This window comes from Salvelinus namaycush, unplaced genomic scaffold, assembly GCF_016432855.1.
Source record: "Salvelinus namaycush isolate Seneca unplaced genomic scaffold, SaNama_1.0 Scaffold123, whole genome shotgun sequence".
Taxonomy (NCBI): domain Eukaryota; kingdom Metazoa; phylum Chordata; class Actinopteri; order Salmoniformes; family Salmonidae; genus Salvelinus; species Salvelinus namaycush.
Window position 1 is genome coordinate 269,612 of NW_024057931.1, and position 14,492 is coordinate 284,103.

General features: G+C 40.1%; 1 protein-coding gene and 1 long non-coding RNA gene across 2 annotated transcripts; one reads left to right on the plus strand and one right to left on the minus strand.

Annotated features, from left to right (window-relative positions):
* Nucleotides 1-864: 864 nt before the first annotated feature.
* On the minus strand, nucleotides 865-2,834 carry LOC120036182. The gene is made up of 2 exons (XR_005474440.1): nucleotides 2,384-2,834; nucleotides 865-1,988 (listed from the first exon to the last, which is right to left on the minus strand). It is a non-coding gene; the product is annotated as an uncharacterized LOC120036182 (long non-coding RNA).
* Nucleotides 1,369-14,481, plus strand: LOC120036181 (very long-chain acyl-CoA synthetase-like). The gene is made up of 10 exons (XM_038982656.1): nucleotides 1,369-1,959; nucleotides 2,617-2,838; nucleotides 3,124-3,282; nucleotides 5,184-5,308; nucleotides 5,758-5,952; nucleotides 9,217-9,307; nucleotides 9,555-9,753; nucleotides 12,027-12,124; nucleotides 13,781-13,911; nucleotides 14,110-14,481. Exons 1-10 carry the CDS (start codon nucleotides 1,482-1,484, stop codon nucleotides 14,281-14,283), a joined length of 1,872 nt encoding a protein of 623 aa, XP_038838584.1. The 5' UTR covers nucleotides 1,369-1,481; the 3' UTR covers nucleotides 14,284-14,481.
* Nucleotides 14,482-14,492: the final 11 nt, after the last annotated feature.

Sequence of the window (14,492 nt, forward strand, 5' to 3'; positions counted from 1 at the left end):
GGGTCAGAGAGCAGATATTACATCTATATAGACTAGGTAGAACCTACACCTTGACCAGGGGTCAGAGAGCAGATATTACATCTATATAGACTAGGCAGAGCCTACACCTTGACCAGGGGTCAGAGAGCAGATATTACATCTATGTAGACTAGGTAGAACCTACACCTTGACCAGGGGTCAGAGAGCAGATATTACATCTATGTAACTAGGTAGAACCTACACCTTGACCAGGGGTCAGAGAGCAGATATTACATCTATATAGACTAGGTAGAACCTACACCTTGACCAGGGGTCAGAGAGCAGATATTACATCTATATAGACTAGGTAGAACCTACACCTTGACCAGGGGTCAGAGAGCAGATATTACATCTATATAGACTAGGTAGAACCTACACCTTGACCAGGGGTCAGAGAGCAGATATTACATCTATATAGACTAGGTAGAACCTACACCTTGACCAGGGGTCAGAGAGCAGATATTACATCTATATAGACTAGGTAGAACCTACACCTTGACCAGGGGTCAGAGCAGTGATATTGGATGTGTACCACCCTCAAATTCATATCTGGGCATCGAAGACAGTTTCACTACTTTAAAAAAAATTATATTTTTCATATCCGTGATTAATTTAGACCTGGATCACCAGGTGGGTGCAATTAATGATCAGGTGTAACAGAAAACCAGCAGTAGTCCGTCCCTGTTGGATTTGAATCCCCCTGGTGTACGGTAGAAGACATGAGTCAACAATGAAACCCTTTTACAGAAATAGGAAATAAAAGAATGAAAACTGATATGTTGGTTGATGTATTTATGAAGCCATGGTCTAATGGAAAACCCACAGCCATAAACACAGAGACAGTGATTGAACGATGTTGCTGAGATTTATTACAATGTAATATAAAAACGTATGTTTGAGCCTTCTGACTCTCCCAACAGGACAGGCATGTAGCCTGCCTATGCTGTTACAGCCCCACGGGCCATAACATAATAAAATGTCTACTCTCAAACAAGGAGAAATTATATAGATCTATGGATAGAGGTCAGCAGGGGTAAACTGGGACCAGAAATCAGCTCCGGCATTTCTAACATAGGGCCCATTTTTTATTTTGGGCCACCCCCCCATTATTATCCAGATCATTTTCATTGTGCACCCGGAGGAAAAAAGTTAGACTGGCCCAATCGGCAAATAAATGCCAGATGCCCAGTCCTTCCATGGAGGTCAATGCCCTAGAGGTGTCTGTCTGTAATATGTCACTGCCATGGTCATAATTAGAAGAATAGAATTGCCTACTACTTCCTTACTTTATATTCCTCGCAAAGCCATTGGCTGTTGGGGATTTCACGCCTACATGCGTCCAAAGGTGGTGGAGAGTTGTGGACTGGAGGTGTTGCAATAACCCGTTACTTTCTTAAACAGCACGGCCAAGAAGGAGACACCTTTTATTGACAATCACAAAGAAGTAGACCTTAACTTTCAATATGTACGTATTATTATATACCATATTGGCAGGATTGGCTATACTGCCACTTGTCCTTTATCTCAGAAATCCTTACTTTACGCAGGACCTGCGCTACACAGTGACTTGCATCTTACTCGGGTTACGAATTAACAGAATCAAGAGGAGCAAACCGTTCTACAGCATGCTGGACTGTTTTCTCGATAAGGTCAAAAAACACCCCAACAAACAGTTTATTGTATTCGAGAAGAGTTCGTATACATACCGGGATGTTGACAAGCAGAGCAACAAGTTGGCCCGGGCGCTCTCACAGCACGCCAGCGTGAAGGAAGGGGACACTGTCGCCCTCTTGATGGGTAACGAGCCCATGTATGTGTTTATCTGGCTGGCCCTGGCTAAACTTGGATGTACAGTCGCTCTGCTCAACTACAACATCAGGTCCAAGTCCTTATTGCACTGTTTCACCTGCTGCGGAACCAACGTGCTCCTGGCTGCTTCAGGTAAGCCCAGCCCAATTACCTTGGTGTTGCTGTTTACAATATTATTGTTAATACATCTATTTTGAATAATAATTAATATATCTATAATAACTAGTGTAGAGACCTATGGTGTCTAGATCGGCAGGTAGCCTAGTGGTTAGAGCGTTGGGCCAGTAACCGAAAGGTAGCCTAGTGGTTAGAGCGTTGGGCCAGTAACCGAAAGGTAGCCTAGTGGTTAGAGCGTTGGGCCAGTAACCGAAAGGTAGCCTAGTGGTTAGAGCGTTGGGCCAGTAACCGAAAGGTAGCCTAGTGGTTAGAGCGTTGGGCCAGTAACCGAAAGGTAGCCTAGTGGTTAGAGCGTTGGGCCAGTAACCGAAAGGTAGCCTAGTGGTTAGAGCGTTGGGCCAGTAACCGAAAGGTTACTGGATCAAATTCCCGAGCTTACAAGGTAAAAATCTGTCGTTCTGCTCCTGAACAAGGCAGTTAACCCACTGTTCCCCAGGCACTGAAAACGTGGATGTTGATTATGTCAGCCCCCACACCTCTCTGATTCAGAGGGTATCCTCCTTTCCCTCTATGCAGCTAGTGGGAGGCAGTGCTAGTAGTGCACAGGCCAGAATTAATAGGATTCTGTCTCATGCTTGCTCTGTCTGTGACCCTCCCTCTCTCCTCCCCCAGAGTTGCGTGGAGCGGTAGAGGAGGTGCTCCCCACCCTGAGGGAGAGGAGTATAAGTGTGTTTGTGCTGGGTGAGGAGGAGGAGAAGTGTGTGACGGAGGGCGTGAATACTCTGAGCAGCAGCAGGATACAACAGGCCTCAGATCAACCTCTGGACCCACAGCTCAGGTCAAAGGTCACCTTAAAGAGCCCTGCCCTCTACATCTATACGTCAGGAACTACAGGTAAGCTGGCCTGGTTATGCATAACTGGCCTGGTTATGCATCCAGCATAGTTGCAGGAAGTGTGCTAGAAAGAACAATGTGAAAAATAAAATGTCCAGACCAGTACAGTATGACTCTGGTCAGCCCTGTAGTGTGAATTAAACAGAATACTACTGATGTTTATGCTAGACAGGTAAATATTCTTAGATAGCACAACTCTGATTGGTCCAAGATATAAGGTACCATTTGAGATTTTCATCAGCCTTGATTCTCTGTTTTCTGCCCTTCCTGGTGTCTCGTCCTCAGGTCTGCCGAAGGCTGCGGTGATCACACATGAGAGGCTGTACATGGCCTCCTCTATGCAGGCCATCTCAGGTGTGGCCTCTGATGATGTCATCTACATCTACCTGCCTCTCTACCACACCGCCGGCTTCATGATGGGTTTGACTGGAGCCATAGAGAGAGGTACTCTACTGTACTGTACGGCACAGTTGGTGAGAGTGTTGTTCTGGCAGCGGCCAGGTCGTGGGTTCAATTCCTGCATGGATAACATGCACCTCATAGCAGTGCAGTATATAGGAGAAAGATATGAAGAGGTGTGAAGAGCTGAACTGGTTCAGAACTGGTTTAGAACTGGTTCAGAACTTCTTAAGAACTGGTTCAGAACTTCTTTAGATCTGGTTCAGAACTGGTTCAGAACTTCTCTAGATCTGGTTCAGAACTTCTTTAGATCAGGTTCAGAACTGGTTCAGAACTTCTCTAGATCTGGTTCAGAACTGGTTCAGAACTTCTTTAGATCTGGTTCAGAACTTCTCTAGATCTGGTTCAGAACTGATTCAGAACTGGTTCAAAACTTCTTTATATCTGGTTCAGAACTGGTTCAGAACTTCTCTAGATCTGGTTCAGAACTGATTCAGAACTGGTTCAGAACTTTATTTAGATCTGGTTCAGAACTGGTTCAGAACTGTTTCAGAACTGGTTCCATGCCATCTCTAGCAATTACAATAACTACATTCAAATGGAATTCAAAAGGAGAGAGAAAAACATAATAATTGAAATTCTCTAAATAAAATCACTCTAGCCGCCTGACTTGGCACTGATGATGAAGATAAAAAATGCAAATGTCTCTGAATACACGTTCCATGTTATTTGAGGGCCGTCATGTGTAATAACATTGTTATGATGTTGACCAGGGTTTACTAAGGGTTGTTTAATGGAGTGTCTCTTTACTCTGGGCATTGGAGTAGAGGTGACTTGGCTCTGAGGTGACTTCTAGTATTTCAAACCAAAGTTCCTGAGTGCATTCAAAATGGCATCCTATTCCCTTTATAGTGCACTACTTTTGTTTTTGACCAGGCTCCATGTGGCTCTGGTCAAAAGTAGTGCACTATATAGGGAATAGGGTTGCATTTGAGACGCTGCCCCATAGTTCACAGCTGTTTATGTCAATAATGACCTTAGACTCTCAAATCAACGAAGAAAAATTCCTAGGCCTTAGTGGTGCTGTAGCCTTTAACTAGGGCCCAGAGTTATTCCTTCCTGGTCCAGTCACATGGTCAGGAACAACTCCTGGCCCTAACCAGAACCATTCAGAGGGGACTGTGCTTTAGTTAGTTAGTTAGTTAGTTAGTTAGTTAGTTAGTTAGTTAGTTAGTTAGTTAGTTAGGTAACTATTTAGTCAGACATTGAGTTAGTTAGGTAATCATTTAGTCAGTCAGTGAGTTAGTTAGTTAGTTAGGTAATCATTTCATCAGTCAGTTAGTTAGTTAGGTAATCATTTAGTCAGTCAGTGAGTTAGTTAGTTAGTTAGGTAATCATTTAGTCAGTCAGTGAGTTAGTTAGGTAATAATTTAGTCAGTCAGTGAGTAAGTTTGTTAGGTAATCATTTAGTGAGTCAGTCAGTTAGTTTGTTAGGTAATCATTTTGTCAGTCAGTTAGTGAGTTAGTTTGTTAGGTAATCATTTAGTCAGTCAGTGCGTTAGTTAGTTAGGTAATCATTTAGTCAGTCAGTGCGTTAGTTAGTTAGGTAATCATTTAGTCAGTCAGTGAGTGAGTTAGTTAGTTAGTTAGGTAATCATTTCATCAGTCAGTAAGTTTGTTAGGTAATCATTTAGTCAATGAGTGAGTTTGTTAGTTAATCATTTAGTCATTCAGGGAGTTAGTTAGGTAATCATTTAGTCAGTCAGTGAGTTAGTTTGTTAGGTAATCATTTCGCCAGTCAGTTAGTTAGTTAGGTAATAATTTAGTCAGTCAGTGAGTTAGTTAGTTAGTTAGGTAATTATTTAGTCAGTCAGTTAGTGAGTTAGTTTGTTTGTCCATGAGGTTGTGAGCTCTGTTGATGTTGGTGCTTTATCTTCTCCTCTCAGGCAACACCGTTGTCCTGAGGCGTAAATTCTCTGCCTCTAACTTCTGGGATGACTGCAGGAAACACAAGGTGACAGTGATCCAGTACATAGGAGAGATCATGAGGTACCTCTGTAACTCACCCAAGGTACTGGAACACACACCTCCTGTTACTTTCATCATTCAGACCATTAAAGACCAAAAACAAATGGGCTGATAGTATTGAATCATTAATCAATGTAAACCAAATACCTGTACATCCTCTCTCCTCTCCACTCCTTCTCTCTCCTCACCTCTCCTCTCTTCTCTCCTCTCCGCTCCTCACCTCTTCTCTCCTCACCTCTCCCCACCTCTTCTCTCATCACCTCTTCCCAACTCTTCTCTCCTCACCTCTCCCCACCTCTTCTCTCCTCCCCTCTCCCCTCCCCTTGTCTCTTCACCTCTCCTCTCTTCTCTCCTCTCCGCTCCTCACCTCTTCTCTCATCACCTCTTCCCACCTCTTCTCTCCTCACCTCTCCCCACCTCTTCTCTCATCCCCTCTCCCCTCCCCTTGTCTCTTCACCTCTCCTCTTCTCTTCTCTCCTCTTCTCTCCTCAGAAAGATAATGACAGGCATCACAAGGTACGTCTGGCCCTGGGTAATGGGCTTAGAGCAGACACCTGGTCAGAGTTCCTGCAGCGTTTTGGTGACGTCCGTGTCTGTGAATGTTACGGAGCCACCGAGGGAAACGTCGGCTTCATCAACTACATCGGGAAAGTGGGAGCGATCGGCAAAGAGCATTTCCTTCATAAAGTGAGACTACTGTCTGGGACAATAATGGCCGTTCCAAATACCAGCCTATTCCCTTTATAGTGCACTACTTTCAACCAGGGTCCATAGGGCTCTGGTCAAATTACACTACATAGATACATTACACTGCATAGATACATTATACTACATACAGTAGATACATTACACTACATAGATACATTACGCTACATACATACATTACACTACATACAGTATATACATTACACTACATAGATACATTACACTACATAGATACATTACGCTACATAGATACATTACACTACATAGATGCATTACACTACATACATTACACTACATAGATACACTACATAGATACATTACACTACATAGATGCATTATACTACATAGATACATTACACTACATAGATGCATTATACTACATAGATGCATTACACTACATAGATACATTACACTACATAGATACAGTACACTACATAGATGCATTATACTACATAGATGCATTACACTACATAGATACATTACACTACATAGATGCATTACACTACATAGATACATTACACTACATAGATATATTACACTACATAGATACATTACACTACATAGATACATTACACTACATACATACATTACACTACATAGATACAGTACACTACATAGATACATTACACTACATAGATACATTACACTACATACATACATTACACTACATACATACATTACACTACATAGATATATTACACTACATAGATACATATATTACACTACATACATATATACATTACACTACATAGATACATTACACTACATAGATGCATTACACTACATAGATACATATATTACACTACATAGATACATTAGACTACATACATACATTACACTACATAGATACATATATTACACTACATAGATACATTACACTACATACATACATTACACTACATACATACATTACACTACATACATACATACATTACACTACATAGATATATTACACTACATATATACATACATTACACTACATAGATACATTACACTACATAGATATATTACACTACATAGATACATATATTACACTACATAGATACATTACACTACATACATACATTACACTACATAGATACATTACACTACATAGATATATTACACTACATAGATACATTACACTACATACATACATTACACTACATAGATACATACATTACACTACATAGATATATTACACTACATATATACATACATTACACTACATAGATACATTACACTACATAGATATATTACACTACATAGATACATATATTACACTACATAGATACATTACACTACATACATACATTACACTACATAGATACATTACACTACATAGATATATTACACTACATAGATACATTACACTACATACATACATTACACTACATACATACATTACACTACATAGATATATTACACTACATAGATACATACATTACACTACATAGGTATATTACACTACATACATACAAACATTACACTACATAGATACATTACACCACATACATTACACTACATAGATACATTACACTACATAGATACATTACACTACATAGATGCATTACACTACATAGATACATTACACTACATAGATACATTACACAGATACACTACATAGATATATTACACTACATAGATACATTACACTACATACATACATTACACTACATAGATACATTACACTACATAGATACATTACACTACATAGATACATTACACTACATAGATACATTACACTACATAGATGCATTACACAGATACACTACATAGATACATTACACTACATAGATGCATTACACAGATACACTACATAGATACATTACACTACATAGATGCATTGCACAGATACACTACATAGATACATTACACTACATAGATGCATTACACAGATACACTACATAGATACATTACACTACATAGATGCATTACACAGATACACTACATACATACATTACACTACATAGATACATTACACTACATACAGATCATTACATACAGATCATTTCTCTTATAATTCACTGTATCACAATTCCAGTGGATCAGAAGTTTACATACACTAAGTTGACTGTGCCTTTAAACAGCTTGGAAATTCCCGAAAATTATGTCATGGCTTTAGAAGCTTCTGATAGGCTAATTGACATCATTTGAGTCAATTGGAGGTGTACCTGTGGATGTATTTCAAGGCCTACCTTCAAATGCAGTGCCTCTTTGCTTGACATCAACAGGGAAAATCAAAAGAAATCAGCCAAAACCTTAGAAAAAAATGATAGACCACCACAAGTCTGGTTCATCATTGGGAGAAATTTCCAAATGCCTGAAGGTACCATGTTCATCTGTACAAACAGATGCAAGTAAACACCATGGGATAACGCATCCGTCATACCACTCAGGAAGGAGACGTGGTCTGTCTCCTAGAGATGAATGTACTTTGGTGCGAAAAGTGCAAACTTTTTTTTTTTAAATTTCACTTCACCAATTTGGACTATTTTGTGTATGTCCATTACATGAAATCCAAATAAAAATCTATTTAAATTACAGGTTGTAATGCAACAAAATAGGAAAAACGCCAAGGGGTGAATACTTTTGAAAGGCACTGTACAATCATTATACTATGTACATGCCTTACACTACATATATGCTTTACACCACATATATGCATTACACTACATAGATACATTACACTACATAGATACATTACACTACATAGATACATTACACTACATAGATATATTACACTGTATATGCACATACATTGTTATTATTTTACCCTGCTGGTCATCTATGAACATTTGAACATCTTGGTCATGTTCTGTTATAATCTCCACCCGGCACAGCCAGAAGAGGACTGGCCACCCATTATAGCCTGGTTCCTCCAGGTTTCTTCCTAGGTTCCGGCCTTTCTTGGGAGTTTTTCCTAGCCACTGTGCTTCTACACTTGCATTGCTTGCTGTTTGGGGTTTTAGGCTGGGTTTCTGTCCAACACTTTGTGACATCAGCTGATGTAAGACGGGCTTTATAAATACATTTGATTTATTGATTGATTGATACGATGTATCATTGTTTTCTCTTGTTATGTGTGTTGTTGTCTGTCTCTTTGTCTGTCTGTTTGTTGTCTGTCTGTCTGTCTGTCTGTCTGTCTGTCTGTCTGTCTGTCTGTCTGTCTGTCTGTCTGTCTGTCTGTCTGTCTGTCTGTCTGTCTGTCTGTCTGTCTGTCTGTCTGTCTGTCTGTCTGTCTGTCTGTTGTATGTGTGTTCGCAGGCAAGCTTCTCCTACGCTCTGATTCAGTATGACACAGAGAGAGAGGAACCTGTAAAAGACTCTAGAGGTTTCTGTATCAAAGTCCCTAAAGGTGAGAACATACACACACACACACACACACACACACACACACACACACACACACACACACACACACACACACACACACACACACACACACACACACACACACACACACACACACACACACACACACACACACACACACACACATATTCACACACACACAAACACACACACACACACACACATAAACATATTCACACACACACACATTCTCTCACACACACACCATTACTTGTTGTTTTGGTCCTCAGGAGAAACTGGATTGCTGGTTGCCAAGATTACGGCACAGGCTCCGTTCAGTGGCTATGCTAATAACCAGCAGCAGACAGACAGGAAGAAGCTGAGAGATGTGTTTGTTAAGGGAGATCTGTACTTCAACAGTGGAGACCTGCTGAGGATCGACCACGAGGGCTTTGTTTACTTCATGGACCGCATCGGAGACACCTTCAGGTCAGAAACGCTTCAGCTGTTTAACTTTAGTAGTTATCAACTAAAGGTTTAATAATGAGCTGGGTTAAAGTTATTTATGGGGCAGCAGGTTGCCTAGTGGTTAGAGCGTTGGACTTGTAACTGAAACGTTGCAAGATCGAATCCCCGAGCTGACAAGGTAAAAGTCTGTTGTTCTACCCCAGAACAAGGCAGTTAACCCACTGGCTGTCATTGAAAATAAAAATGTGTTCTTAACTAACTTGCCTAGTTAAATAAAGGTTAAAAAAACATATGATATGTTATCCGGGTCCTGCAGGTTGGGTTATGAGCTGGGTTTAATACTATAGATGTAATGTTATTGTCCTGTCCTGTGAATCACCTGCAGGTTGGGTTATGAGCTGGGTTTAATACTATAGATGTAATGTTATTGTCCTGTCCTGTGAATCACCTGCAGGTTGGGTTATGAGCTGGGTTTAATACAATAGATGTAATGTTACTGTCCTGTGAATCACCTGCAGGTTGAGTTATGAACTGGGTTTAATACTATAGATGTAATGTTACTGTCCTGTGAATCACCTGCAGGTTGGGTTATGAGCTGGGTTTAATACTATAGATGTAATGTTACTGTCCTGTGAATCACCTGCAGGTTGGGTTATGAGCTGGGTTTAATACTATAGATGTAATGTTACTGTCCTGTGAATCACCTGCAGGTTGAGTTATGAGCTGGGTTTAATACTATAGATGTAATGTTATTGTCCTGTCCTGTGAATCACCTGCAGGTTGAGTTATGAACTGGGTTTAATACTATAGATGTAATGTTATTGTCCTGTCCTGTGAATCACCTGCAGGTTGAGTTATGAACTGGGTTTAATACTATAGATGTAATGTTACTGTCCTGTGAATCACTTGCAGGTTGGGTTATGAGCTGGGTTTAATACGATAGATGTAGTGTTATTGTCCTGTCCTGTGAATCACCTGCAGGTTGAGTTATGAGCTGGGTTTAATACTATAGATGTAATGTTACTGTCCTGTCCTGTGAATCACCTGCAGGTTGAGTTATGAGCTGGGTTTAATACTATAGATGTAATGTTAATGTCCTGTGAATCACCTGCAGGTTGAGTTATGAGCTGGGTTTAATACTATAGATGTAGTGTTATTGTCCTGTCCTGTGAATCACCTGCAGGTTGAGATATGAGCTGGGTTTAATACTATAGATGGAATGTTATTGTCCTGTCCTGTGAATCACCTGCAGGTTGAGTTATGAGCTGGGTTTAATACTATAGATGTAATGTTACTGTCCTGTGAATCACCTGCAGGTTGGGTTATGAGCTGGGTTTAATACAATAGATGTAATGTTACTGTCCTGTGAATCACCTGCAGGTTGGGTTATGAGCTGGGTTTAATACTATAGATGTAATGTTACTGTCCTGTCCTGTGAATCACCTGCAGGTTGAGTTATGAGCTGGGTTTAATACTATAGATGTAATGTTACTGTCCTGTCCTGTGAATCACCTGCAGGTTGAGTTATGAGCTGGGTTTAATACTATAGATGTAATGTTACTGTCCTGTGAATCACCTGCAGGTTGAGTTATGAGCTGGGTTTAATACAATAGATGTAATGTTACTGTCCTGTGAATCACCTGCAGGTTGAGTTATGAGCTGGGTTTAATACTATAGATGTAATGTTATTGTCCTGTGAATCACCTGCAGGGTGAGTTATGAGCTGGGTTTAATACTATAGATGTAATGTTACTGTCCTGTGAATCACCTGCAGGTTGAGTTATGAGCTGGGTTTAATACTATAGATGTAATGTTACTGTCCTGTGAATCACCTGCAGGTTGGGTTATGAGCTGGGTTTAATACTATAGATGTAATGTTATTGTCCTGTCCTGTGAATCACCTGCAGGTTGGGTTATGAGCTGGGTTTAATACTATAGATGTAATGTTACTGTCCTGTCCTGTGAATCACCTGCAGGTTGAGTTATGAGCTGGGTTTAATACTATAGATGTAATGTTACTGTCCTGTGAATCACCTGCAGGTTGAGTTATGAGCTGGGTTTAATACTATAGATGTAATGTTATTGTCCTGTCCTGTGAATCACCTGCAGGTTGGGTTATGAGCTGGGTTTAATACAATAGATGTAATGTTACTGTCCTGTGAATCACCTGCAGGTTGGGTTATGAGCTGGGTTTCTCTAGGTTTCTTCCTTCTTGGAAGTGTTTGCAGTCTGCTTCTGCTTGCTCTTTGGGTTCTAGGCCAGGCTACTGTCTGAATTATATTGATATAATCCAGGTGGAAAGGAGAGAACGTGGCCACCACGGAGGTGACTGAGCACCTGATCATGGTGGAATGTATCGAAGAAGCCAACGTCTACGGTGTCAAGGTTCCAGGTGATTTGACATTTTAGTCATTTAACAGACGCTCTTATCCAGAGGGAGCTAGGTTCATTTAACAGACTCTCTTATCCAGAGGTAGCTAGGTTCATTTAACAGACGCTCTTATCCAGAGGTAGCTAGGTTCATTTAACAGACTCTCTTATCCAGAGGTAGCTAGGTTCATTTAACAGACTCTCTTATCCAGAGGTAGCTAGGTTACTTTAACAGACTCTCTTATCCAGAGGTAGCTAGGTTCATTTAACAGACTCTCTTATCCAGAGGTAGCTAGGTTACTTTAACAGACTCTCTTATCCAGAGGTAGCTAGGTTACTTTAACAGACTATCTTATCCAGAGGTAGCTAGGTTACTTTAACAGACTCTCTTATCCAGAGGTAACTAGGTTAATTTAATAACAGACTCTCTTATCCAGAGGTAGCTAGGTTAATTTAATAACAGACTCTCTTATCCAGAGGTAGCTAGGTTCATTTAACAGACTCTCTTATCCAGAGGTAGCTAGGTTACTTTAACAGACTCTCTTATCCAGAGGTAGCTAGGTTACTTTAACAGACTCTCTTATCCAGAGGTAGCTAGGTTACTTTAACAGACTCTCTTATCCAGAGATAGCTAGGTTCATTTAACAGACTATCTTATCCAGAGGTAGCTAGGTTACTTTAACAGACTCTCTTATCCAGAGGTAACTAGGTTAATTTAATAACAGACTCTCTTATCCAGAGGTAGCTAGGTTAATTTAATAACAGACTCTCTTATCCAGAGGTAGCTAGGTTCATTTAACAGACTCTCTTATCCAGAGGTAGCTAGGTTACTTTAACAGACTCTCTTATCCAGAGATAGCTAGGTTCATTTAACAGACGCTCTTATCCAGAGGTAGCTAGGTTACTTTAACAGACTCTCTTATCCAGAGGTAGCTAGGTTCATTTAACAGACTCTCTTATCCAGAGGTAGCTAGGTTCATTTAACAGACTCTCTTATCCAGAGGTAGCTAGGTTCATTTAACAGACTCTCTTATCCAGAGATAGCTAGGTTCATTTAACAGACTCTCTTATCCAGAGGTAGCTAGGTTCATTTAACAGACTCTCTTATCCAGAGGTAGCTAGGTTACTTTAACAGACTCTCTTATCCAGAGGTAGCTAGGTTCATTTAACAGACTCTCTTATCCAGAGGTAGCTAGGTTAATTTAACAGACTCTCTTATCCAGAGGTAGCTAGGTTAATTTAACAGACTCTCTTATCCAGAGGTAGCTAGGTTCATTTAACAGACTCTCTTATCCAGAGATAGCTAGGTTCATTTAACAGACGCTCTTATCCAGAGGTAGCTAGGTTCATTTAACAGACTCTCTTATCCAGAGCGACTTACAGTCACCTCATTAAACATATATCTTTTTTATAGAACAGTTTTATTCATAGAATGTTTTATATACACTACACACAGTTGACATAGTATATATAGCTACATATAACAATACACATCTACACAGCTACAACACACACAGTCACATCATTGTGTAGTTATTAACCCAGTGTGTTCTTCTCATGTTGGCTGTGAATGACCAGGACATTAAAGGGGGAGAATTCAAAATCAATGGGAATCCCTGAAAATGTATGAAAGTCAGCTGTCTCTCTTGGTGATCCTGCTTTGTGACGTACCCCACAGGACACGAGGGGAGGGTTGGAATGGCAGCGGTCAAACTGAAAGATGACATGGAGTTTGACAGTAAAGCCACGCTGGAGCACGTCAAGACCTCCCTGCCCAGCTACGCTAGACCCCGCTTCATACGCATACAGGTGATCCCGTGGGAATAATGTCCAAATTACAATGATCGTCATGATACCTGTTATCTGAAAAGCACTTAAAGCTTCCATCTGGGATACGTTGAAGAGATTCCCTGATCCCAGATTGTACCTTTTTAAAGATTTTCTCAAACTATTAAGATTCATAAAACAGACATTTTAACGTAATTTATTTTATTTTAAAAATCCCAGAATTCCCTGGCTGTGACTGGAACGTTTAAGCAGATGAAGGTGAAGCTAGCCGAAGAGGGATTCAACCCATCCGTGATGCAGGATCGATTATACTACCTGGAGGACAGTAAGGGATACATCCCCATGACACAGGAGATGTACCACTCTATTTGTGATGGAAAGATACACTTATGATTGATTTGTTTTAAACAGATTGTCTAATTGTTAATCTCTTATTTTAAAATTAACTGTCAAATTATTCATCTGATGTACATTTTATGACTATAGTGGAAAAAAATTGAAAATTGAAAACTGAACATTTTATGGAACATTTGTAAATAAATAAATATAGATTGATTTTGTAATAAATACTAAAGACATATTGTGTATCTATCTGAGATGTG